Source organism: Vanessa cardui, chromosome 21, assembly GCF_905220365.1.
Source record: "Vanessa cardui chromosome 21, ilVanCard2.1, whole genome shotgun sequence".
Taxonomy (NCBI): Eukaryota; Metazoa; Arthropoda; class Insecta; order Lepidoptera; family Nymphalidae; genus Vanessa; species Vanessa cardui.
Genome location: NC_061143.1, coordinates 1333914 through 1361896, shown reverse-complemented (window position 1 = coordinate 1361896; position 27983 = coordinate 1333914). Strand labels below are relative to the sequence as shown.

General features: G+C 33.7%; 1 protein-coding gene across 2 annotated transcripts; it reads right to left on the bottom strand.

Annotated features, from left to right (window-relative positions):
• Nucleotides 1–48: 48 nt before the first annotated feature.
• LOC124539009 (proclotting enzyme-like) lies at nucleotides 49–27338 on the bottom strand. Of its 2 annotated transcripts, none has more exons than XM_047116312.1 (7): nucleotides 27039–27338; nucleotides 4439–4496; nucleotides 3380–4357; nucleotides 3037–3229; nucleotides 1991–2151; nucleotides 991–1247; nucleotides 49–441 (listed from the first exon to the last, which is right to left on the bottom strand). In XM_047116312.1, exons 3-7 carry the CDS (start codon nucleotides 4347–4349, stop codon nucleotides 286–288), a joined length of 1737 nt encoding a protein of 578 aa, XP_046972268.1. In that variant the 5' UTR covers nucleotides 4350–4357; nucleotides 4439–4496; nucleotides 27039–27338; the 3' UTR covers nucleotides 49–285. The 2 variants fall into 2 exon arrangements, with proteins under 2 accessions (XP_046972268.1, XP_046972267.1); XM_047116311.1 differs by having other exon boundaries at nucleotides 50–441; nucleotides 4443–4496.
• Between the last annotated feature and the right edge of the window lie 645 nt (nucleotides 27339–27983).

Below are 27983 nucleotides of genomic sequence, written 5' to 3'. Positions count from 1 at the left end.
TTGAAGACAGTGTCATGTCAAATGACATATTTTGACAAATGACAGCTTGCAACTAGAGTTTTTAAATTAGTTTTTTTTTAATAATATCTGCAAAACTCATTATACTTTTGATTTAATAATACATGTTACATATTTGCTTTGCATATAATATTTAATTTATATTATAATTAAATTAAATAGCTTCATCGCAATTGAGCAGACTAGATCGAGAGTAATAAGTCTTGATATTTTTGGAACAAAGTATTTTGCGGATTATATCGATACAAAATTTGTGATGCTGGCCAGTTATATTAGGTTCTGTTGCAGCCAGTTCAAGTAGTGCGTGACTCTGGTGTAGACGCCGGGATAGCCAGGTTCACCACACTTGTTACCGAAGGACACCACACCGATTTGGGTCCAATGGCCATTAGCTTGAAGCATGAGTGGACCTCCAGAATCACCCTGGAAAATAGACAAATATTAATTGTAGAATATTAATAAATATTACACGACAAGGAAATGAGTTTGCATATCTATAATGATAAACATTATGCCATTATTTTCAAGTAGGAATTTAGTCACTGACCAATTATACAGTATATTATTATACCATCTAGTCCTTTTGAGAATAGAATGAAGAATATAGATATGTGTCTATTAACTGCTCTGACAGCTGATAAGAATCCATGAAATTTAGATTACTCAATATCTATACATATAAAATGGGAGTGTCTGTTTGTAATATTAAAATAGCCCTTTTTTTACTCAATGCATATGTACGTGTACACGGTACTTATACCAAAATAACATATTTTACAATTTTTGTCTGTCTGTCTGTTTGTTCCGGCTAATCTCTAGAACGGCTGGAGCGATTTTAACGGGAATTCACTAATAGATAACTGATATAATGAGGATTAACTTAGGCTATACATTTTTTTTGTTAAATTTTAATGTGTACAAGGGAATCGGGCGCAGCTAGAATAGTCTATAATTAACGACAGTCGCGATTACCTGACACGCGTCAACCCCGCCCCGCGGGTAGCCGGCGCACAGGAAGGTGTCCGTGATGGGCTGGAAGTAAGCTCGGTCGCAGTCTTCGTTCTTCCAGACAGGCAGCCGCGCTTCCAGCTGGCGCGAGCTCTCCGAGCCGCCGTAGCGCGTGGTGCCCCAGCCGACCACCGTGGCCACTGAGCGCGCGAACTGTTCGCGGGCGAGATCACCACGTGGCAGGCAGATGGGTATCACGTACTTCGATTTTTGAACGTTCTCTGCAATAATTAACGAAATAATGTGTACCAGAAACCTATGAGGCATTAACACTACGCACATAATCCAAATAAATAGTCAGCGACTCTACCCTCTTTTACATACTCTATCTGTATCATATATATGTATCTCTTTTCATCTTCTATAGATGGAAATTTTCTTTGGTAATTCTCTGAATCTTAGCGGTATGTGTTACGTGACAAATGGAGATAAAGAATTGAATATATAATAAGAACATTAAAATGCTTACAGAAAAAAGATCAAGGCATCAATTAGTCCTAATCTTACTATTACCAACGAGTCGAGATAGCCCAGTGGTTAGAACGCGTGCATCTTAAACGATGATTGCGGGTTCAAACTCAGGCAAGCATCGCTGATTCATGTGCTTAATTTGTCTTTATAATTCATATCGTGCTCCGCGGTGAAAGAAAATATCGTGAGGAGGTGAGTGATGCAGGTTGCATGTGACAAATTTTATAGAAATTCTGCCACATGTGTATTCCACCAACTCGCATTGGAACAGCGTGGTGGAATATGTTCCAAACCTTCTCCTCAAAGGGAGAGGAGGCCTTTGGCCCAGCAATGGGAATTTACAGGCTGATGTTGTTACTATTACCAATGGTAAGTGTTTGCCTGACTAAAAATTGTAATCTTGAAAAATGCCATTGGTATTTGTAGCTGATCACTTTGTCTAGTTATAGGATATGAGTTGGGTTTGCTAAGCTAAGCTGTTGCGTCAACTTACCACCCAGCACAAGCACAGCGATGTCGTTGTAGTAGCCGACCCTCGAGAACTGTTCGTGCGCCCGCACCGCCGTCACGCGCAGCGTCACTGGCCGAGAGGGTTCATCGTCACGCGACAGATCCACATCACCCAGACGCACACTGAACTGGCGGGCTGGGAAACTGGGAATAAAGATATATTCAACTGATCAGTGTTGTATTTTGTTGAATTTTGATATAATTTGTTAAATATTATAGACTAGCTTCATTTGTGCTTTAGATGTTTGGTTATCATGTGTTAGATAAAAAAGTAGCCCATGTCCTTCAAATTTGCTTCATACCAAATTTGAAAAATAAAATTCGGTTTAGTGGTTTGGTTGTGAAAGAGCGACGGACAGACAGACAGACAGAGTTACTTTCACATTTATAATATTAGTATACATAGAATCTAGATGACATCAAAATTTGAAATCGTTTATAAAAAATACATTGGTGAAAAAGGCGTGTTATTATTATTAAAAAAAATATTTATTATAAAAAAGCGTGGAATTAGTACCTGTTGACTTCCAGGCAGGATATATTAATTTAAATAATTTAAATAATTGTATTAACTAACATGACTGTATTTTTTTAAATGTTGAAAAAGAGTAACTACTGAGTTTCTTGCCGGTTCTTCTCGGTAGAATCTACTTTCCGAACCGGTGGTAGCTTCACTTAATTGTTAAATGATGATTCAAAAGTGCTTGTAAAAGCCCACTTGAATAAAGTACAAGTTGAAATTCAGTAGTTACTCTTCAACATTTAAAAATACAGTCATGTTAGTGAAATACAATTATGTATAAAAAATTATACAATTTTCAATCTACCAAGCTGTGTTGGTTAAGCTGGTTATACACATATGTGATAGTTGTATGTGATTCCTTACCGAGACGAAGAAAATAATAACAAATTTAAAAAATAATAATAATAAATAATTCAAAAGTGCTTGTAAAAGCCCACTTGAATAAAGTATACTTTGATTTTGATTTTGATTTTGACGTGATTTGACGAACACGTTATTTGACTTACGGTCTCTGTTTGGAATCTCTCGTACAATGCGCAGCGGTCAGCACGTGCTTCGGTCCGACCAGGGTGCCACCACACCAGAATTCTCGGCGTTTATTTCCATGCAGGTATATGGCAGCCATCCACGGCCAAGCGCCCGGCTTGGCCTCCGTGCCGCCGACTATGCGACCGCCTTCGTCTTCCCTCTGACCACAATCTGAAATTTTAATAAAATAATATTATAGTAATATGTTCCACTTTAGAAGATTGTGATTTCATGTTTAGATCGTATGTAATTTTTGGTTCTCGAATTTAAATTTAATCAATCTAATTTTTATTTTAAATAGCGATAACAAGTGATAGTTACCGTTAATGTCCACAATGTTCGAATAATTGGCAATGATTGGAGAAGTGACAGTGTAATAGCTGGTTGTTGACGGGGCTCTAGTAGTAGAAGTTGTTGTTGGTCTAGCAGTACTAGTTGTTTGCGGTCTCGGTTTCTTAGTCGTCAAAACAAGTATAGCCGAAGGTTTCTTAGTAGTTGTAGGCTTTTGCGTCGGTCGCTGAGTTGTCACTGGTACTAAGTACGTAGGTTTACTTGTTGTGCTTACTACTGGTTTTTCTATTGCTTGTGTTGAAGCAACAACAGCGTCTTTTGGACAACACACGCCAGGAACAAAGAGATCTTTAAAACATAATGATTCACGAAGGCTTACAAGATTTAAAAGTAACTGTGGACAGTTACTCAGATCTTCGCAGACACCCTGTTCTCCTTCAGGGGTTGTACATCCTTTACTGTCATTAGGTTTAACGTCTGCTGTTGCTATCCTTGTTATTGGGGCATCTGGTAAAACTTTGGGTAACGCTTTTTTAACTATTGGGGCGATTTTATCAGTAACATTTCTCCCGAGAACGTTCTTGCTGATTGTATAAAGAGCCTGTGGGAGTTGTTTCAAGTTAGGGTCGGTTTCATTTCTTTCATTCTCATTAACCATATCTATGAGGTAATGTCCTACTGTATTGATTGCTCCAAGAGTTTCTGATATTCTGGTGAATGCTGATTCAGACAGAAGTCTGCCATCATTGGCGTTACCTCTTGTCTCCGAGTCTATTTGATCAGCTGATGATGATTGGCTATTATATGTTTGGGGAAAATCTTGGAAGTTTTGTGATCCTTGCATTTGGAACGGGTTCTGGTTATACGCATGTGGTTGATTGTAGGGCCCATTGTAATAAGTTTGGATGTCAGGTGATCTTTTCCTTGGTGAGGAAAACTGATGCCAAGGCGGATGACCGGATTGAAGATATGAGCTCATCGGAGGTCCCGGAGATTGCATGTAGGACACTGAAATATAAGGGTGTGATTAATTAATTACTGAGTCTTAATTACGAATTAGATACGTTGGGTAAAGTTATTGATGCATACCTACCCTGGTGGACAGCTTGATACTGGCATCGTGCTTGTGATGTCAGGAATAAAATACCTGAAAACAATAACAAAATTAATTAACATGTAATAGGATAAATTGTTAATATTCTAAAATGAATATAGTGAATACTGAGCCACAGTCTTTAAGATAATTAAAAACAAAAAATTATAACCATGTTGTGTGTTTTACTATCGTAATTCATAAGCAGTAATAACTTAATACTTGGACACTAAATAAATTGAAATCCAAAGTGCTGAATAAAATTGTGAAATTTATTTCAGAGGATGGATGTATAAATGTAGGTACGTACATATAATAATAAAATTAATAATCAACTGGTGGAACGATCCAGTCCTGATGGGCAATATTCTTCGAATATTCATATAATTAAAATTTCGATAACAGATTTACTTTTTAAGAAAAAAATATTATATTCTTTTAACATATCTAATCAAGTTTCAGTATAATAGAATAGAACTACCCTGTTTTAAGTCGTCGCTCAAAAACTTTTGCTTAGCATCCATTAATTGACCACAAGAGCTTTTGTGTCGAATAATAAGATGAAACGATGACACCTAAATTCGTTATATTTATTATTAAATGTAATCTTTATTGCGTTTGATAGGACCTTGAATATTAGGAAAGAGAGAACAGGTGTATATCTTTACGTGATTTCTGAGCGATTGTATAACATTCCATAGCTTAATTAATGTCTTAGCCATAATTAATGTCACAATCCAAGTTTGAACTCGGGACCAGCTACAAATAAATTAGGCAATTAAAGCAACAAGGTAACGAGGTGCCATTACCAAACTCCTATAATATAAGGGTATCCGACTTACAAATTAATAAAAGCCAACATAATAATTTTGTATGAACAATGTAATGTATAAGGGCGGCCCTTAGAACATTTGTCATTCGCCTGTAATGTAATTGGATTTTAAATTACGTTACAGTACTGTTCATTGATATATGATCATTTGACTGCAATCTTAGATTCGATTTTGTAAGACAAATTGTATAATTACAGATTCCGCATTGTCATGCTCGAATTATTACAATACAGGTTCCTAGTGCAGGGCAGCCCTAAGTTGTTTCAAGAATACACAATTTATAGAAGAATGTGTGTTCTTTAGAGACGTTTCTACTCATTGTTGCTGCTTTGCACAAGCTACATGAGCGACCTTATTATTATTACAATGGACTTTAAGCGTCGTAGCATGTTTATTGTTTACCGAGCACTTTCCGACACTAGTTAGTTCCCTTTGTAGTCTTCGCTGTCTTCGCGACAATAAAGGTACAGAACTAGGCTATTTCCGTAGCTGTGTTTTGAACCATAAATTATAAATAGAAAATTAGATTTTTTTACAAATTAAACACATTAATTTTTTAGCCACTTTTTAATGATAGCGTATGACAATATTTTAAAGATGTTTTTGATCATTGATTTTATTTTAAATTAGTGACCGATCCCGGCTTCGCAAGGGTGCAATGCTGATACTAAATATACTACAGACTTTGATTATTTACGTCATCAATTTAGAAACTTCTAAAATAATCGGTGTTTCTTTACTGTATTGTCCATGTATTATATACAAAAACTTTCCACTTGAATCACTCTATCTATTAAAAAAAACGAATCAAAATCCGTTGTGTAATTTTAAGGATCTGCGCATAGGGACAGATAGCTGTAAGCGACTTTGTCTTATACATGTAATGATAAAGATGATGATATTAAAGTTATAGAATTAGAAATGCTCGATTTTATTTATCTTTTCAACTGTGATGCCAATTAAAAGTAAGCTAGATTGTCGTGTTAAGGAAGAGTTTTGTACAAGGAAATTGAAGTTTTGCCAATTTACGTTAAAAATATCTTATTAATTAACGAAGTTCTCATTCAACCAACCGTGTTTGATCATTTTCTCGTGTACGATCTTCTCGTAGACTATTTTTTTTAATCTAAATAAAAAAAAATAACGCCGCTAACTTCCTCGCCGCGGTTTTGCTCGCGTTCATCCCCTATTTTATCCTCTTAGCGGGTTCTTTTTTGTCTCATGTATTATATAAACAAACAAATTTCAGCCCTATCCGTTCAATGGTTTGGGCTATGCGTTAGTAGATCACTGTCAGTCAGTCAGTCACCTTTGAGTTATATATATTTAGACAATGATATTCTAATAAACAGATATTTTATACCCATACTAAACAACAGAAAAAAGTGTGCCGCGACGGGGACCGTTTATTTTACATTTCGTTACAAGTAAAAATGATAAAAACAATAAGTAAAAGGGATAACTAGATGTTTTAATTACGTATAACGTATTACTAATTATGATGTATTATAACGTATTACTGGCATAATTATGATGAAAACGACTAAAGGCAAACGGTCCAATTAGGACGTTTTCTAGTCTCCACTTTTTGCGCGTTAATGACATATCTGTTTACTAGAACATCATTGTATTTAGATAAATGAATCATTACATAACGTTGCTTTTGCTAAATAAACAAAAAAGTCTTGTACGATAACTTTTGTTTTAAAAGTAAAAGTGAGTAAATACGGTGAAATCATTAATTTCTTTCGAATTACAAAAAAGGTTTTGCTTCGAAGTGAAAACAAATGGCGTTATACTTGTTTTTGTTTTATTTTTACCGAACGAAATCCGGCGTTTAGATGTTACAATAATTAATGATAAAAAAGAATAAGCGAAAGAAAGAGTAGACTTTAAGTGCGAAGAGATAGTTTTAAAGAACATTCGTGGCCTACTTTTATTGGCAGGTGCCTACCCACTTGAAATAAAACCTGACATTGAAAAAAAGTTAAACACCATGTATAGCGGTCCTCTATAAATAACGTGAGCGAATACCTATATACATATGATGATTACGTCCTCAACGACCAGTCTCCAGGGTGACTTGCTTTATCACGCAGACCCCATTGTCATGCACAACGGTATGCACACACTGTGGACTATCCAGCAGTCTATTCCTGAACTAATAATTTGAGTAAAGTAAATGTACAGGAAGTGTACAGGCTGTTACTTAACAGCCTGTACACTTCCCACTGCTGAGATAAGGTCTCCTCGTCTATTAAGGAGAGGGTTTGGCACATATTCCACCACGCTGTTCCAATGCGGATTGGTGGAATGCACATGTGGCAGAATTTCGATGAAATTAGACACATGCGGGTTTCCTCACGACGTTTTGCTTCACCGCTGAGTACGAGATGAATTATAAACACAAATTAAGCACATATATATATAGTGGTGCTTGAATGGTTTTGAACCCGCAATCATCGGTTAAGATGCACGCTTTCTAACCGCTGCGCCATCTCAAAATTTGAAATTGAAAGGATTTAATCCATTACTCCTGGATAGTTTGGTCGCAATATAATGTCTCCTAGATTTGATTCTTCTGTATAGTTTGATGCAATTTATTCTGTGTCATATTGTCTTAAAGTAACAGGCACTAAAAGCCCCCTCCTTTCTTGAGGATATTTTAAAAGATTGTCTATTACGCTGCTCCAATGTTAGGTGAATATATAATACAGAATTTCATTCGCCTCATGCAGGCTCCTCGAGATTTTTTACTATAATGTCGATTACGAGATGACTAATTGAATAATAAAACAAATGACTAATTGAAAGTGGAGTTTCAGCGGGTTATAAGCTGCGTCTGATGATGCCATTTTAAATGAATCTGGAATTATTTTTTATTGATTTGATTTTACACAAGTTTAATTCCTATTTGGTAGTAACAACGCGATCGATATTTTAAGATTCAAACGGAAAAGGACATACATTGATTCAAGAAATTAATAGCGCCATAAAATATGACAAATAAAAACGGTACACAAATAAGGCAACGTGAAAGTCCGTGAATGTAGAAATCATTAAAAATAACACGCGAATTTGTTATATTACAATATATTTACATTGAAAGCTAAACACCATATCGTCTAGAAACAAAATCGGAGAACACATTACGTACCAAATATTTTTTGATTTAAAAAAAAACGGCCTTTTTCTTAAGTAACCAACTAATATTAATATATTATGTATATGTATGGACGTGGCAGTCATTTTTGCAATATAATATTTTCTCTGTGGAAACTACTAGGTATATGTAAATTGATATTTTTCGGAGAAGAACCGGACTAATATAATAGACTGAAGCGGCAGAGGGTGGCCTCATATTACGCAGGTCTAATGACTGTGGAAGAAAACAAGATGCCCTGGAGTGGAGGCGACTTGGGCCAGCCCCTTATGAAGGTGGTGAGACCTGATTGGATGCAGAATGCGGAGAATGAGCAGCTTTAGAAGGTCCTCAGAAGGTCTTTGCAAACAGAATATTTTACTTATTTAGTAGATATCAACTAACTGTTGCTCTCAGCGGACTTATGTATAAGTATGGTCTGCTCTGAATAGTCCCACGGTCCTTAAGAATGTCTTTTTTAAGTAATAATATATATAGGAGGCTATAAAAGTGATTATGATAACAATACTTGAAACATTAATGGCCAATAAAGTGTAACAGATATCAATAGAGCTGAATCCACTTTTGAAAGTAATACGTGAACCAATTAAAGATAAAATGTTTTAGTGAATACAAAATAGCTTTAAATTTACATAACCGATAAGAGCCTACGCTTACACTGGATTAAATTGTAGCATCCCAAATGCATTTAAACTTGATTTAAAGCCGTAGGTCCACTGAATTTTATTCTTTTAGCTTTGATTTGATATAATTTAAAACCACATTAGGATTTGAAACAGTTTTCATTTTTTAACTTATATCGATACGACCTTGAATGAAAAAATATTCGGTTTTCCGTAAAGTAAAGTAAAAGTAAAGTAAAAGCCTGTAAATTTCCCACTGCTGGGATAAGGCCTCCTCTTCCATTAAGGAGAGAGTTTGGAACATATTCCACCACGCTGTTCCAATGCGGATTGGTGGAATGCACATGTGGCAGAATTTCGCTGAAATTAGACACATACAGGTTTCCTCACGATGTTTTCCTTCACCGCCGAGCACGAGATGAATTTATAAACACAAATTAAGCACATATATATATCGGTTAAGATGCGCGCGTTTTAACAACTGGGCCATCTCAGCTCACTGGGCCATCTCAGGTTGGTTCATCTGGTTTTCCGTAACATGTCAAATCATGTGAAGCGAAAACTGTGAAGCGAGATGATAGGGCAACCACTTCAATTACCGATTTTTTAATAAACATTCACACTTAGAAATTTTTCTAATAAACTAAGGATTAAAAAAAGAAATGACGTCATGATTCATGCTAAATTTATTATAAATAATTTATTTTATAGTTTAAAATAATTTGTAACGCAAAATCAGAAACTAAATTGAAAACTTTTCGCTCACATCTTTAACGTTCCATCAGTCTTGGGAAGCAAAATATGTTTGGTGAACCTTGTTGAAAATAAAGTTAGACTTAAGAATACATTTAAGTCTATAGTAATATTACAAATGTGAAAGTAACTCTGTCTGTCTGACTGTCGCTCTTTCACTACCAAACCGCTAAACCGAACTTAATAAAATTTGGTAATTATGTAGAAAATTTGAACTCCAAGGACGGACAAGGGTTATTTTTTTTGGCCTAACACGTGACAACCAAACACCTAAAACACGAACAAAAACAAGGACAACAACTAGTATAAAATAAAATTAAAAAATCTTCGCAACATAGTAGCAACGCTTTTAAGTTTGAATACAATCTGAGCCTTATATTATAACCTCTTTTGTGGGGTTAAGGAACGCGTATGTATACACGAGGAGGTCTTAAGGAACCGGTTGCATAAAACCCATGGTATATTGTTCTCAAATTGGAAAAAAAGCCTTAATTCCTTTTTACGTATGCAAAATGGAATGCGGCTGTTATTGTTTTGTAAAATATAAATATTGCAAGTCTGCATATAAGTGGTAATTGTAATAACTGAATTGGGTTTTAGAAAATGGTTTCAATTTTGAAAATAGTTGTTTTAATTGTAAACGTCATGTTTTATTTGCAAGACATTTAAAACTAGACTTAGATGAGGTAAGAACACGCGTTTCTTTTCATAATCTATTTCGTGTTCGCCTGTGAAAGAAAATATCGTCAGGTTTCCTGTATGAAAGACTGCCACATGTGTATCTCTCGATATTTATATTTTTACGTATTTAACTATAAACATTGTTGTAAAAATGGTATTTATAAATACATAAAAAAAATACTTTTTGGAAAGAAACCCTTGGAGTTAGGCTCGGGTTCCATGATAGGACAAAAATAACTGTGAATAAAAGCATTGTAAATTTGTTTATATGAAAAGAGCAACTATGCGAGTTTCTTACCGTTTCTTCTCACTAGAAGCTGCTTTCCGAAACGGTGGTATTATTTAATTGTTGACGATTCAAAAACGCTTCATTGTGAAGTTTACTTGAATAAAATTGATTTGATTTATAACCGCGTTAACATGGTTTACAAGCAATGAAATTATATAGTATTTAATGTCAGCATTTTATAAGGTGGGTTTCAATTTTAAAACATGTACAGCAAACCTAATTAGGATTGCTAAAACCTAGCTAGACATGTGGGTAATAAGGCCACATACTCCATATTATTAGGGATTTCTGTCGTAGTAATAATACGACCATTTTTCTTTTATAAAACTCTTTAAAATAAAATTCTTTCAAATTTAAACGTAAAATACAAATGTCAAATGTTTTAAATTAAATTCTACACCAATATCTTGGCTATAGTGTTTATCATATGTCATCAGTCATTTCTACATATGTAGAAATTTATATTATCGTTTAATTTTACACGCACCCAATAATCTTAACTATTATGTACATATGTATCCCGACGCCTGGCAACCCTATACCAAATTAATTTCTGTTGAAAAAAAAAATTGTTACATCTTTCTTCTCGCTTTTCTGCAACATAGTGATTTAGTGAAAAGGGACCTTTACCTGTTGACTTCCAGGCAGGATACATTACATACATATATAATTATATTTAACTAATATGATTGTATTTTTTAAATGTTGAAAAAGTGTAACTACTTAGTTTCTTGTCGGTCCTTCTCGGGAGAATCTACTTTGCGAACCGGTGGTAGCTTCACTTAATTGTTAAATGATGATTAAAGAGTGCTTGTAAAAGTCCACTTGAATAAAGTTTATTTTGATTTTTGATTTTGGACGGAAGTATATAACGGAGGCCGAGGAAGTGAAGAACTATTTTAGTTGACCGGTGATCGCACGCGGTGTTAGAATTCGTCAGTCAGAGTGTACCAAAATATTTTCCAAGAGGATGTAACGTCAATGTTAATTATTAGCAAAATGAGGTGCAACCTTAAATATTAAAACAATGCAATATGCGACTACTGTATCGCACGTTCTATTTTCATTTTAATCGGTAACCATTTCCTTTAAAATATTTCGATAGGTCATCATTTTTAGGAACGATTTCTTCTAAAGTAGTATTTCATTTTAAGTTCCATTTAAGCTCAGTAATAATTCTTTTTTTAAATTTAATATATAATTATGTAATTACATTTATACGTATGTTTTTGCATGGAAATCAACGAATAAGAATGCTTATTACTACTTGAACACTAAGCTATGCATGGGTGTATCGTTCATGACAAAATGTAGCGTGTTTCTTCGTCACGGCTGTACGAAGCCTTCATGATAATGGAAGATTTGTCTAACATTGAATCTGTAACCGACTTCAAAGAAAAAATGATGTTCTCGATCCCGTTGATTATTTGTTTGTTGTTATTCAGAATTTGACCTTTTATTTGAAATTTCTTCAATTTGGAAAAATTCTTTATTTCTTTGGCATTGTATATTACCTGTTTGATCCCTTTTTATAAAAGATGATTAATTTTTGTGGGATTGACTTTTATATACAATTTATTTGCTCAGAGTATTATTGAGGATGTGTTATGTCAGTTATTACGAATTGCCTTGGATGGTTGATCTTTCGAATGATTTTAGATATGGCGGTCTGTCTCAAGACACACTTGCCGCACACATAGATGCACTCTCTATTTTCTGGCTCTCAAAACCAATGGGGCGGCAAATCCAATTCAGGCACAGGACCCAGACCTACACTTGATTACTAAACCATGGGAGCATAAATGCAGCTAATCAAACTTCAAACAACTGAGAATTTAATACAGAGCTAATAATCATTCAATGTCCCAATCCGGGATTTAAACCTAGAACCTGGAGATCTGTGCCATAATGCTTTCCGCTAGTCTAACGAGGCAGGAATAAAGTTTGCGCGAAATCCGTATTTATCGTATAGACAGCTGATACTCGCCACCGAAGTAATGCTCTAAGAAATTGTACTGTGAAAGTAAACGAAATATAACATTACAAGTTAGAAAATATGTTATGCAAACCTTATGTGGCATTGGTTCTTGTGATCGTGAACTCTCGTTTCGTAAAATTCCTCTAAATGCTCATTAGAAAGTAATATTTCGTAACGCTCGCCGTCACGTTGTTTTGTTTTGGTGTTGAGTGCTCGTGGGAAGACTGCGTCATGTTACAGTCTGGTAGTCAAAATTGTCACTATCGAATGTTTTATTTATTTTTCAGTTCGGTTTACTATGTGATTATGTACTACATATACGGTGAATGCTTTTTCGGTCTGGGACTCCCTGACAAATCGAATATAGGCTTTAACTATTTAGACATATAATTATAATAAATGATTTCCCGAACAGTGATAAAAGATATAGGAGGTTCGGCTGATGAAAAGTTTCTACAATGACCAAAGATATCTGTACCAGGGGTGTATGTACGTTGTCAGCCTTTGCAGATTAAGTCTCAACAGAAATAAAAAACTAAATAAAATAAATAAATCTCAACAGAAATTAGCCAAATTTATAATAGATATTTTATCTTAAAAATGTGTGTGCACACACAGATAACCTCTCACTCAGAGACGACGGCAACTAGACAGTAGAGAGGGCAAAGATATAAAAGACTGTAAGAGATTGAATAGAATAAAAAAAGATATACTTAAATGCCTATTTACTCTTCAGTCGAATGTATATGAATTGACGACTTCCATGGTCGAGTGGTGTGTACACTGGTTTTCATGGGTACGCCTTGGTCCAGGGTTCGAATCCCGGCCGAGTCGATGTAGATTACCATTAGTTTTCTATGTTGTCTTGGGTCTGGGTGTTTGTAGTACCGTCGTTACTTCTGATTTCCATAACACAAGTGCTCTAGCTACTTACATTGGGATCAGAGTAATGTATGTGATGTTGTCTCATAAAAAAAAAAGAATGTAAATCATGGCTTGGAGTGAGACAAGACAACGAAATCCCAAGAGACCAGAGCTAAAACTGCGACTTTTAAATTACTAAGCTTAACTTTGCGAAGTTGCTTATACACTAATCCTTAAAATTACGATTAATAAGTACTTGGCGTTTTCTTTTACGAATAATAATTTGAAATAGTTGCGAATTTCGTTTAGGAATTTATTATTAATAGGCCATATAACGGGTTTTAGGTCACAAGTACATGAAATAGCTGTATTTTCCGATGTAATATTGCAGGATAACGGATGACCGGCCATTGTAATTAACAATAACAAGGTCCAATAACAACGTGCTGGGATGCGATTTAGTTACGTACGCCAGTGGTTCTCAAAGTATTTGATATCGGGGAACACTAAAGTTCGATGTTATTGAATATATCTTTAAGATGGAATAAAAAGGACATTGTTCTCTTAAGTCAATCAAATAAGAACGAAAGGCTTTTAAAAATCGAATCCTCTTTCCTGCTCTACTCTTCGTAATTTCAAGGACGTTGTCAAAAGTGTAAAACTTATCTAAATAATTTTATTAAAAGCAAACAAATTATTGAAATCAAACTAGCAGTTACAGAGCGCGTTCAAACGAAAAAAGAAAATACAAACTTATGTATATATAAGTATAGATCGTATCATTAGGTAATACTTTATATTTGTTTTATGAATCATTATTAAAAAATGCAACACATTCTTTCGAAAAAGTTTTTAATTCTGCACTTAAGTGTTGCATTGCGGAACCAGTGTTCGCAACAGATTGGGAGTCACTGAGTTCCTCTGAGTTCCTATTTAAAGAATGGTTTCCCTGCGGTCATAAGGATGGTCGAGTATCGTTAGGTCTCAAAACAAGAGATAAAACCAGTATCTCTTCAAAGTACTACGCAACGAAAGTAGGTTATGAATTATTTTAAAACGTGCATGGAATATTCATGAGACGTATTTTCCAACGCGAACAATTCACATGTTATGTAATCGATGCGTTTTACGAATAACTGGCCTAAAACATTTTTAGAATATTGCATTTGTTGCACAATGCTGTATATGAGTTTTATTTATGCGTTGGTTTTGTTTTTGGTTTTTAATAATATGTTAAGTATTTACATTTTTTTTTATACCACTATATATTAAAATATGTAAATAATTATTTATTTATTTTTAATTATTTATCTATTGAATTTATATGAATTTTAAATTGAGCAAAAATGTAAATGTTAAGTTTTAAATTTAATACCACAAATTAGATTATTGATAAATGAAAGTGTATTGTATTGTAGAATCAACTGCAAAATTGAGTAGTAGAATAAATGGCTTTTTTATTTTATTTATTTTATTTTATATTAAGTATAAATGCGATATTTACTAAGTCTGACTGTCTTTATTCTCCAGGGCTAAACTGCTGGAACAAATTTGATGAAATTTGAAGCTTGAGCCTCGAGGATTTAAATGGCTCCTTTTTTATTGAACACCTGAAAACGAATCCCTCAAATATGAGCGAAGCCGCAGGCGGCAGCTAGTTGATTATAAATTTATTTTACGTACTTATACTTAGCTACGTTTATTTTGTATGTTTCCGGTTTATTTGTTGTTGGCTTTGTGCCATATGAGTAGGGGCCCACTCCTTTAAAATTTTACGAAAACAGCAATATTTTGTGCAATATCATAAATATATATATGGTGTTATTAGCCATTTACCAAACGGTGGCTCAATTGCATTCTGCTTAACGATCCTCAAATAAAAAAAAAGAATACATAAAAAAGTATTTAACGATAAAAATAAATCCGAAAGTGAAATAAGCTAAAACTAGTAAATTACATTTGGAAATGTCTTTAATCCGCTCTGACTCACTGACCGTCATTCGTCAGTGAAAGCTAGTGATGTCATCTTGCGGAATCGTACTTCGTTGGAAGACTAAAGGCGCTTATACACGAAGACGTAACATAATTAATAATAATATTAATAATAATAATTGTACAAAAGATAGATATAACAGGGGGGCTTTTAATAGGGGTATCGAAAACATGGACAATATTGGGCTAAAGGCCTCCTCTCCCTTTGAGGAGAAGTTTTGGATCATATTCCACTACGCTGTTCTAATGCGATTTGGTGGAATACAAATGTGGCAGAATTTCTATGAAATTTGTCACATGCAGGTTTCCTAACGATGTTTTCCTTCACCGCTGAGCACGAGATGAACTATAAAGACAAATCAAGCACATGAATCAGCGGTGCTTGCCTGGGTTTGAACCCGCAATCATCGGTTAAGATGCACACGTTCTAACCACTGGGTTATCTCGACTCTTTTTAAATAATAATATTTGTGAAGTCAGAAGCTTTCAGAAGATTTGCGTACTTCTGCTTCTAACCGTTATAATTATATATTTTTTTGTTATATAATATTCCATTATCTGAGAAAGACTTAATTTTCTCCTGACCATTTATAGTTACTACGTTTAAGAAGTAACTGTGTGTTCACACCCTTATTCGTGAACGGAACTCTTAAATATGTATTAAAGCGATAAGGCATTGTTGCGGAGATGAATTGTGTTATGTAAAATTATTGTTATCGGATTCCGTTATGGTGTAATCTTATTTTCACTTTGTATATCCACGTGAAATGACTTGATACAATCTATTAAATCTTGTTAGCGAGAGTTAAATATTAATAGGCTTACATTTTTTTTTAAATTTATACAACTTTTTTTTTAATTGCAAGCTTTAGCCTCTTTTTCTTTTTTTTTTCTTCTATGTTATGGGTTTACGATAGAAAGTGTAGCTGTAAGAAAAATAACCATTCCTTACATCGCCAATGCGCCACCAACTTTGAGAATTAAGATGTTATGTCCCTTGTTCCTGTAGTTATACTACTCACTCACCCTTCAAACCGGAATACAACGATACTAAGTACTATTGTTTGGAGGTAGAATATCTGATGAGTGGGTGGTACGTACCCAGATGGGCTTGTACAAAGCCCTACCACCAAGGACGTGACCTTTGACGTGACGTGCTATGGAACTAGTTAAAGGTAGAAAAAGCATATTATTCGATACAAGATTTCATAGATGAAGAGCGTGGAGTTAATACCTGTTGACTTCCAAGCAGGATATATTAATTTAAATAATTTTATTTAACTATTAATACTTTGTATTTTTTAAATGTTAAAAAAGAGTAACTACTGAGTTTCTTGCCGGTTCTTCTCGGTAGAATCTACTTTCCGAACCGGTGGTAGCTTAACTTTATTGTAAAATGACGATTCAAAAGTGCTTGTAAAAGCCTACTTGAATAAACTTTATTTTGATTTGATTTGATATACTCAGAGTACCTTTATGACATGGAGGAGGATTATGGCTACTGGACACAGCTTACAAAGTTGGTCAACAAAAGTGACAGTAGGTTTGTTGCATCTGTCACATTGTGACGATAACTGATGGGATTGGGGTTTACAGTTGAGACAGATAGCGTCTTTCAAGCTGATTGATATGATGTGAGAAGAAATCGGGAGTTACAGCGAATCTTTGAAGGAGTCTTTCTCTGTGACTATATCATTGGTTGATTATGACGTTGCAATTTTAACATTTAGAAACGGGTTTATAGAGATAACTCAAAAGGGAGAAAGGTCGTTGCACGATCTAGAATTTGCTACTTTTAGTTAATTGCACTATTATTTAAATCAAGATATATACAAACTTAATTGTATGTAACAGGATTGTCCTTAATTGCTCTACACAGCACAAAGGTCTGGTGCAAAAAGTTTTTATATAATTGTCGCAAATAATATATAATGAATCATAAACAAAAGACGATACGAAGAAAAGTACTGTCATAATATGCTGTCATTTGTGTTATATAAGTATTTGCACATTCGCCATTGTATCTCGGTCAAGCTAACCGGATCCGATGTGTTACAGCTCGTAAGCCGTAACGTCCGGTTGGAGCGTGACCGTTGCAATCGATGACTGAACGTTACATTACTGGTTTTATTATCTGTAACGCATCTCGGTGTAGTGTAGACGAATACTACGAAGCGGTTTCTCAAGATCGAGTCGAGGCCGTTGATGTTTTTAGTAGGGCAATGAGATCTAAATGTTTTTATTTAAATTTACCTTCGAATTTGACAGCTTAACTGTTCGAATGTGGATGCTATCGGGAATCACAGACTAAAAATCGGTAATAAAGTTTTTTTTTTTTTTAAATTAAGAAATAATATTTCATTTATATTCAGCCAGTACTTAATAATTCTGTTTATGTTTACGTCAGGTAGTTTTTTTTTTTTAATATATAAGGTATGTTGCTTGTAATTTGTACCTTAATAATTTATAACTTATACATTCATATTTTTTTTATTAATAATTCGTATTAGCTTGAAAACTGAGAAATAAGTGGATGGGTATATACAGACGAGAATTCCACGTCAGCGATGCTTTGGAATTGGAAAATAGAATAACAATTCGCACCCTTGCACCTTCATCAGCTCTTCGAACAGCTTCTTCTTTAAGACAACCACTTCTACAATTAAGAACAATGTTTAAACTGCTGCAATTTTAAATAAACTTAATGTATATAAATATATGCTAATGTATTAAAATATGCATTAAATGTATAGTTAAGAGTTTGTTTGTTTCTTCAATTTATATTGTATCGGTTATGTGACTAGCAAGATTACTAAGAGCCAAAGCTCTACTAGGTACTACTACTACACGCCGATGTACAAATGATGCTACTACAAATATTAGTACATCAACGAGTCGAGATGGCCCAGTGGTGAGAAGGCGCGCATCTTAACCTATGATTGCGGGTTCAAACCCAGGCAAGCAACGCTTATTAATGTGCTTAATTTGTCTTTATAATTCATCTCGTGCTCAGCGGTCAAGGAAAACATCGTGAGGAAACCTGCACGTGACAAATTTCATAGAAGTTCTGCCACATGTGTATTCCACCAAATCGCATTGGAACAGCGCGGTGGAATATGTTCCAAACCTTCCCCTCAAAGGGAGAGGAGGCTTTTAGTCCAGCAGTGGGAATTTACAGGCTGTTGTTGTTGTTGTTGTACATCAGCGTGTAGAAGAAGTTAAGAGTGGTTCTGCAAGTTTTGTATGGCCGGTGTTGATGGTTGTTACCTCATGCAAAATCAACTAAATAGAAATCAATTGTATAGGTTAATTGGATGAAAATCAACGACCAATCACTCCATTGTTATATCATACTAGTTTTCGCCCGCGGTTTCCCTCGCGTTTCAAGGTGTTGGTCATTGTTTACTTGGTGGTAGGGCTTTGTGCAAGCCCGTAGTTACCACCCACTCATCAGTTATTCTATCGCCAAATAATAGTACTCAGTATTGTTGTGTTCCGGTTTGAAGGGTGAGTGAGCCAGTGTAACTAAAGGCACAAGGGACATAACATCTTAGTTCCCAAGGTTGGTGGCACGTTGACGATGTAAAGAATAATTAATATTTCTTACTGCGTCATTGTATATGGGTGATGGTGACCACTTACCATCAGGTGGCCCATTTGCTCGTCCGCCAACCTATACCATAAAAAAATCATTTGTCAGACAGAAAAGTAGCCTATCTCCTTTCTTGTAGTTTATGTTCGCTTCACACGAAATTTTATTAAATTCGGTTCTGTGGTTTGGTCATAAAAGAGGGACTGACCTCTGTCTGTCTACATACTTTCATATTTACAATATTACTATAGATTTATGGTGTTGAATAAAATTTATTTATTAATGTGTTTTTTATTAATATAATATTTGTTAACGGTACTTGTTTAAATGCCGGTTGAATTATTCAGGTTGAATTATCGAAACGAATGCATTGTCCTAGGAAGGATTTATTGTCATTGCGAAGTCGGAAACTTGATGTTACATATTTATCGTCACTTATCGTGTTTACGCGACGTTTCTCAATGTTTCTATTATAGTAATCAAAATTATTACAGATATGTATATGTCGGAATTATATACTGACGAAACCGTTAGTGTTTTTACACTTAATAAAGTTTTTTAATTTTTAAGCTTCAAAATTACAGGCCTCTTTATATTTCCGTATCTAAGGCTTTTGGATAACGCCTCGCAGACAAAATGAGTAGTTACTTGTATGTATGTAGCAATCGCTAATTTAGGTAAATTATGTTGTGATAATTTAAAAGGATAATTTCCAACGCAGCACTGTGTTATCTCAGGGCCGAGGAGCATAAAATCATAGCCTACACCAATCGAAGTAAGAAAATAAATAAAAATCTTTGATTGATATTCCATGCAAACAGTATTGATAAATACATCTTTATTTATATACAAAATTATTCCAGTTAACTTACATCGCTTATAATTTTACCTCGAAAGTTTCGATAATCGTCAAAACGAATTTATTTCAAATCCATAATGAATACCATAGATTATTCAAGCTCTCGATCAATGATAACGCGTCAAATCGTTATCAAATGTTGTATGTAGGCTTATGTCGTCTTGTGGTTGGAAAAGGCTAAAGTTTGCGTCTTTATTTGTTTACCACATTGGTTGAAACTAATAGGAAATATTATAAGGAATGATATACATATGCTTACTAGACGACCTCCGTGGTCGAGTGGTGTGTACACCGGTTTTCATAGGTACTCCACTCCGAGGTCCCGGGTTCGATTCCCGGCCGAGTCAATGTCGATTATCATTAGTTTTCTATGTTGTCTTAGGTCTCGGTGTTTGTGGTACCGTCGTTACTTCTGATATTCCATAACAGAAGTGTTTTAGCTACTTACATTGGGATCAGAGTAAGGTATGTGATGTTGTCTCATATTTATTATTTTTATTTTACTTCTTTCATGAAATAATTATTTTATTCAATGCTAAAGTTATATCTGCGTTTTGTACAGTCTAACATTGATAGCATTTAATTATATGTACACTTTAAAACCAAGGAGGTTTATTTATGTCTCATTAAATTCTCGATAATGATTAAAAAAGATTATGAATTATTTATGGATGGTAAATTTGGGATATTTTACCGCTATTTTTAAAGTAATTCGACACAGATGAATGAGTTAAGCATTAAGGTTGGGGTAATTTCGAAATTGCGAATAATGACACGTTAACTGTTGAGTGACCGCATACGGAATGAACGGAAGCATCTTTCGAGATTTACGTAAAATAATGCTCAATTTCGTGCTATCAAAAAAAAAAAAATTAATTCGAAAATATTTTGAATTTCGAAAACATTCTTTCAAAGTCTGTCAAAAGTAAGTCAAAACTGTCAAGTAGTTTTTGGAGGGACTTAAACTTTTTTTTAGAGGCTATCTTTTTTATATACTGCCGAAGGTAGCAAATTATAATTACGCGACCAATTTTATTATCTGTGATTTTAACAAGAAAATGAATCGTGTCTTTTTATTACTATCGAAAAGGAGAAATTTGCCATTCAATACAACTTTGAGATCTGCTCTTACTAAGTTCAAATGTATTTATAGAAATTTACGGGTGGGAGTAGGACGGCCATATTTTTTAAGCAAAACATGGCAAGACCGTTCGTTTAAAGCCATTGAAATCGAAAACAAGATAGTAAATTAGATATCAATTGATAGAAAGTGGGAAATGGGGTCTATTGACATTGCTGGTCCCATTCATCTTCGATTTACAAAATAATTTGAATGGATACTCTGAAATGCAAAAAAGGTACTGGCAACTAAGTTGAGTTCAGATGTTATGGATGATTTATGAAAACTAAATATTAAAAAAAAAACTATGAAATTAAAGAACTACGATTTCATTGGTTGAAGCACAATGATTTAAAATAAGGAGTCCAAGACTTTATATGTTTTGTACGCAAATACTTGACGATTAAATTTATACGAAATCGTATCCAAACCGAAAAACATTTAAAAATTTATTGTGTAGCTTAGGTAGAATATAATTTTATATAGCAAGCTTTTGTACTCACTTAATATAAAATACTAACTTTTTGCAATTCGGGAATAAACAATAAAACTACCCCTAGTAGAGGTTGATACAAATTCTTCTTCCTAGTCGTTTCCTCATTACTGAGGGTCGTGACCACCATTGATACAAATTAATAGAACCAAAAAAATTTATAAAGAAAAATCATAATTTAATTGTTATCTTGTATTGTTACTTAGTGCCTATTGATTGGTATAAGGACTCTGTATTAATTTAAATTATTGTATTTAACTAACTTGAATTTGTATTATTTAAATGTTGAAAAGGAGTAACCACTGAGTTTCCTGCCAGTTCTTCTTGGTAGAATCTAATTTCCGAACCGAGCTTCACTTAATTGTATAATGACGAATCAAAAGTGCTTGTAAAAGCCCACTTGAATAAAGTTTATTTTGATTTTGTCTTTATTTCATTGTTATGTATATATAATAATCAAATTATTCATTGATTCAACATTGCGTTTTAAATATAACTTCCGACAGTCAAACAGATAATGAATAAAGTTTGCTTCGGTTATAAAAAGCAGTTATTTAGAAATCACAGACAGACACTTTATTTTCACTCATAAAGATTTATGTTTCGATAAGCCGTTTGTTTGATTGATATAAAGTATTACACTATACGTTATAAAACAACTCCAACATTACGTGGTTATGACGCAAATTTACGTACGTTGTTAGACTAAATAATATTTAGCGCATAGATCAACCTTGAAACTACTTTCGTTTGCTGTTTAATATGTACAACAACAGCCTGTAAATTCCCACAGCTGGGCTAAAGGCCTCCTCTCCTTTTGAGGAGAAGGTTTGGAACATATTCCACCACGCTGTTCCAATGCGGGTTGGTGGAATACACATGTGGCAGAATTTCTATGAAATTTGTCACATGCAGGTTTCCTCACGATGTTTTCCTTCACCGCTGAGCACGAGATGAATTATAAAGACAAATTAAGCACATGAATCAGCGGTGCTTGCCTGGGTTTGAACCCGCAATCATCGGTTAAGATGCACGCGTTCTAACCACTGGGCCATCTCGACTCTGTTTATTATGTAAGTAGTATTTATTTAAACCGTAACAGACTGTTAATATTCCACTGGGAGTACCTAGTTCCATGAGTACATTTCTCAGAGGTGTATTGAGAAATATAAACAATCTCTAATGACCTTTCTTAAAGGCAATGCATCTGCTGTCCTCTGGTATTGAGTAGTTAGTAGGTGGGTAGGTTGGGTAGGTGAGCCTCCTGCTCAGAAAAAGAAAAAAAGTAAAATCGTTAGTACACCGCCATCTTTGGAAATTAAGGAGTTATGTTAAACTGCAGTTAAACTCACTCACCGTTCTCACCAGAACACAACAATTAGTATTGTTGTTATATGATGAGCAGAACCGGTTCTAAGTCCTGTATTCCACAAAGGATTTAAGGCACTTAGTTATTATTTAACAAATTAATTAGAACATTAACTTAACAGTAACTATTATAATTTGCTTAAGCATAGATATCGAAACATATATTACATTAATATTGTAAATTCATTAGAATCTCTATTGTGCCCAGTGAATCAGTTGCCCTTTCCAAAGTTCTTTACTGGTGGTGAGTGGGATTGTATACCCAGTGAGCACTACCAGTCCCTTGAAGGGTATTTGTCTCAAAGGAGACAGGTGTTAGATCCTCTGTGTGGTTTTTTGTACTCCTGACAAATTGTATGCAAAATTTTATGACGATCGGTTGAGTAGTTATGGCGAGAAAGCCAAAGAAACAAACGAACATTAGTGGACGTATGTTTTCACAGATTTTTATGAGTTTCGAATATATTTGAATAAATCATAAAAATGAAATAGTGTTGGCAAAATATATCGATATATTATATTTTTCTTGAACTACGAATAATATTAACGGTTCTTTATGGATTATGGAATGGAAGATAAATATATTTTATTATTTCGAAGCTCAAAAATTAATATATTTTATAATATAGCGACTAGTGTGGTCTACTTAATTCGACTTAAATTAGATTATCCGAATTTTAATTATTGTTAAACTTCAGGGTAGAATTTAAGAGTGACATATTTGCGTGACGTTTCTGATTTAAAGGAGTTTCACTTAGTCCGTCAGTCCGTCAAAGTTACTGCATAAATAACCGTGTCTTTTACATATTGTTACCTAAACTTGTATAATGTGTGTATGATGACGGAAGCACACCTTTGTTTATGTATTTTTCGCGGCATCGTTTCATTCTAATTGTTTATTTAACGTTTAAATGATTTACTTGTTAGTATAGACAATTTATTACTTGTGTTTTTTATATTGGAAGAAATTGAAAATATTTACTTTTTATTATTTATGTTTCTTTTACAGCTGAGGGGACAGATTATAAATAATATAAATGACATTCTCAAGAATAACTACGTAAGATTTATTATGGATACTATACACACATTATGGTGTGCAATTCTTTGTGTAGTCTCTATTTGTTTTGGACATCTTATAGACAGACAGACTCTTTGGGCTGCAGTAGAGTAATCGTTTTTTTCTGAAACACCCGTGTTTTTAATGTAAGCATAAAGTATTCCGGTAAGAGTTCAACACATTTTTATTTCTTTTTCCAAAGGAATTGGCCAAGATCGTTTCATATTCAGCCAAATAAGATTACCACTACAGCAAACAGACCGTATATTTAATATTACGTAAAAGCATTTTTTATCTGCACACAGTTATTTTCGTTTCAAAAGCAAGGCATTACGAGTGAAAGCGGCACCCACTTATAGTCTGTGCGTTTCATTAGATAAATAAAACAATAAAACGGTTAATTTAGTCGAAGACTAGTTTTTTCTAAAGTTGTTAGCATTCCAGAGACAACTAGAATATTAAGAATTCCATAAGCCCAATTCATGTTATCAATGACTTTGATTTCGGTCAAATTTTTGTTATTATTTAATAAGAAATAAAAAATATTGTGCTATAGTTAGATAATTCATTTTTATTTTGAGCTTAAATATTGAACGTTACTTTAAACTTAATTTCAAATACACTACAATACCGCTGACTAGCTGTTGCAAACTATTTATATGATGTTGTTATTATCATTTTATTAATCTTATAATTAAAAAAAATAATTAATATGTATGTATGTGTGCTTTGAGATAATAACAATTATTATACTTCTGTTGGATATCTGAGTAAACAAATAAATAAGGCAGTTGTTTGATTGTTTATAATATATTATATTTATTTTAAAACAGTAGTTACGTAAATTGCATGTAATTTATACAAATAATAAAATTGGAGTGTCTGTTTGTAATATTAAAAGATTTGTTTTTTACTAAATGTATATTTATGTATATGTAGTACATATGCCAAAGTAAAAGTTTTTACCATTATTGTCTGTCTGTCTGTTCCGTTTAATCTCTGGAACGACTGAATCGATTTTGACGGGGCTTTCACTGGCATTTAGTTGATGTAAAATAGATTACAAAAATAACTTTTTTCTTTTTAATTCAAATGTGCAGTAAGTCGCCGGTACGGATAGTAAGTGCAATAAAATAGTTCAGTAATTAATTTATTTACAATTGATTGATTTAATGTTTTGGAACATGTTTAACAACACTGTTTTAATAAGGGTAGACTCAACCTTTTTCTTTATCGAAAAGGACGTAATAACAGTAGTTACGGTTTAAAACAAAAAAAGGATGAAATTCAAATTATATATGCTAATACAATTATTGGCTTTTTTATGGTATAGGTTGGCGGACGAGCATATGGGCCACCTGATGGTTAGTGGTCACCATCACCCATAGACAATAACGCTGTAAGAAATATTAACAATTCCTTACATCTTCAATGCCCCACCAACCTTGGGAACTAAGATGCTATGTCCCTTGGGCCAGTAGTTACACTGGCTCACTCACCCTTCAAACCGGGACACAACAATACTGAGTACTGTTGTTTGGCGGTAGAATAACTGATGAGTTGGTGGTACCTACCCAGACGGGCTTGCACAAAGCCCTATTAAAATATACAGATCAGACAGGCTAAGAACACAGATCATCGACTCTGTATATCCTGTACGTATAATATGATCATATCACTTACGCAGAGAAAAAAAAATACAACAAAGATTCAGCCTTAATAAAAGAGGCGAATAACTTTGGCGACCTTATCGCTACATAGCGATCTCTTCCAGGCGACCGACATTTATTTATATTTGTGTATTAATTAATGACACCGTAGATTTTTTTAATAAAGTGGAGATAGAGTAGAGTTGTAAAGTCAAAATCTTGATATTATGCATTAAAAAAAAACTACCCTTCAAATTTCATTCAGGCAGTCTTCAATTTGTCTCATATATGTATGTATATTTACATATAGTATATGCATGCATGTATCCTGAATAAGACTTTAATTCAGAAAATAATAAAATAATCAATTCAACGATTGTTGCTGTAGTAATAAATTAGAAATATTGGAACAAAACGACTACTTTGGTAAATATGTGATAGGGTTTCTTTTATTGAACGTGTACAGTGTCTTATATAGGGTTCATTAATAAATGAAGTTAAAAAATGGCCGTTTATGTTTTTTACAGTGTAAACAATTCAGTGACTCAAACACACAAAAGACTAAGCTTATTTATTTATTTAAGTCCAATGACATACACACGTATAGACAAATTATATATATAAATACATTAGTAGATTGATATAAAATGCATGTAAATTGTTGTCACAAGAAAGATAATAAGAATATTACCTATATTAAAATATTACCTATATATACATTGTACAACTACGCGATATTTTAAACACACACTCACATACAAATATATTGTATTATCTATATATGCTATTACGATATATAATATTTTATTAATTTAACTACCTACTTTAGAAAAAAAATAGCATGCGTGATATACTTGTGACTTAATTAATTTATTATTTCTAGTTAACTATTGTTATGTGTAGTTATATAATTATTACCGCATATCTGTAATATTTGTTAATAGTTTTAGTAATATGTTGTTAAAAAAGATTAGACTAAAACACTAATTTAATTTTAAAATATAGCGTTTAGTGGTATGTATTTGGATGTAAGTGTTTTACGTTAAAGAGTTCAGAGAGAAAGAAATCTGGCTATGTTTTAATGGTTCGCTTATAAGTTTTATTTATGTTAACACGCGTCATTAATGCCTGTTCTCTTTTTTTTCGAATTAAATTTGTTATACCTCCATAAAAACATATATTTAACATAAACTTTCATTTTCATCTTTAATAGACATTTATAATCAACAATATTTATTGTTATCAATTAATAAAATGTTTTATAAAAAAAAATACTTACCGATAACGATATCAACAGTGCTGCACTTCCCTAACCCAATAGGACACGCCATTATGTCTGATCTAATGTAACTCTTACGTCACTGCACTTTCACTACGCGTAACATAATCACTTATGAAACCAGAGGACGCTGCACTCAATAAGTTCAACGCACCGACGTAAAACTCAAAATAAAAATAAAAAATAAAATAAAAACTTCTTCGATTTTTGGACGCAAGTCGGTACGTCAACGTCAAATCGGGTTTTTTTGGCGCGAGATATTTAAAAAAAAAAAACGCGTGTCGCGCGCTCACTTTCTTGGCGGGCAGTGAGGCGCGCACGTTTTGCCGCGTGCTTTTACTTTCCACGAAAAACAGTGGGGGGCTCATCAGAATTATGCGGATCTGTCGTGATCATCGTCCCATGCGAGGGTGATAAGCGACATTGTTTGAAATAATTAAGAATAAAAAAAAAACAGTGATATTATCTCTGTATACAATTAAATCGCCATAAATATGTTGGCATTTTAATCTTTGTTTTGGGTAACGCCTTCAGCTCATGCGTCTCAACTGGATATTAAACGATGTGGTAGTCATTCCACTTATAAATTTTATTTACTCTAGAAATATTGCAGGTATTCAAACAATTACCGCGAAATGAAATACCGTTTGTACAAAAGTTTACACTGGTTATTGTACAGAAATATTATGGAAAAGACTTACCACACTATGAAAATGCTTTTGGCATTACAATAACCAAAGTTGACCAAATTCTAGTCAACTAGAAAATACTGGTTTATGTTCATTACGGAATTTTTCCAACACCCATTTTTTAAAATTGGTTTGTTACTTTGTCCAGAAATCAATGATATAAATTAAGAACCCAGATAGCAAGTTACTAGAGTTAACTTTCTGGCTTCTGTGCCACGAAAAGCATATACCGCCTCTGATCATCACGGAATGCTAG

What these genes read in the sequence shown, in the direction of transcription:
- LOC124539009 (XM_047116311.1), bottom strand. Translation starts at nt 27,090, where the DNA reads ATGGCGTGTCCTATTGGGTTAGGGAAGTGCAGCACTGTTGATATCGTT. An exon ending in CACTGTTGATATCGTTATCG is followed by an intron (nt 4,497 to 27,038) that starts GTAAGTATTTTT and finishes TATTGTTTTCAG; the next exon opens with GTATTTTATTCCTGACATCA. An exon ending in GAACATTGTGGACATTAACG is followed by an intron (nt 3,230 to 3,379) that starts GTAACTATCACT and finishes TTAAAATTTCAG; the next exon opens with ATTGTGGTCAGAGGGAAGAC.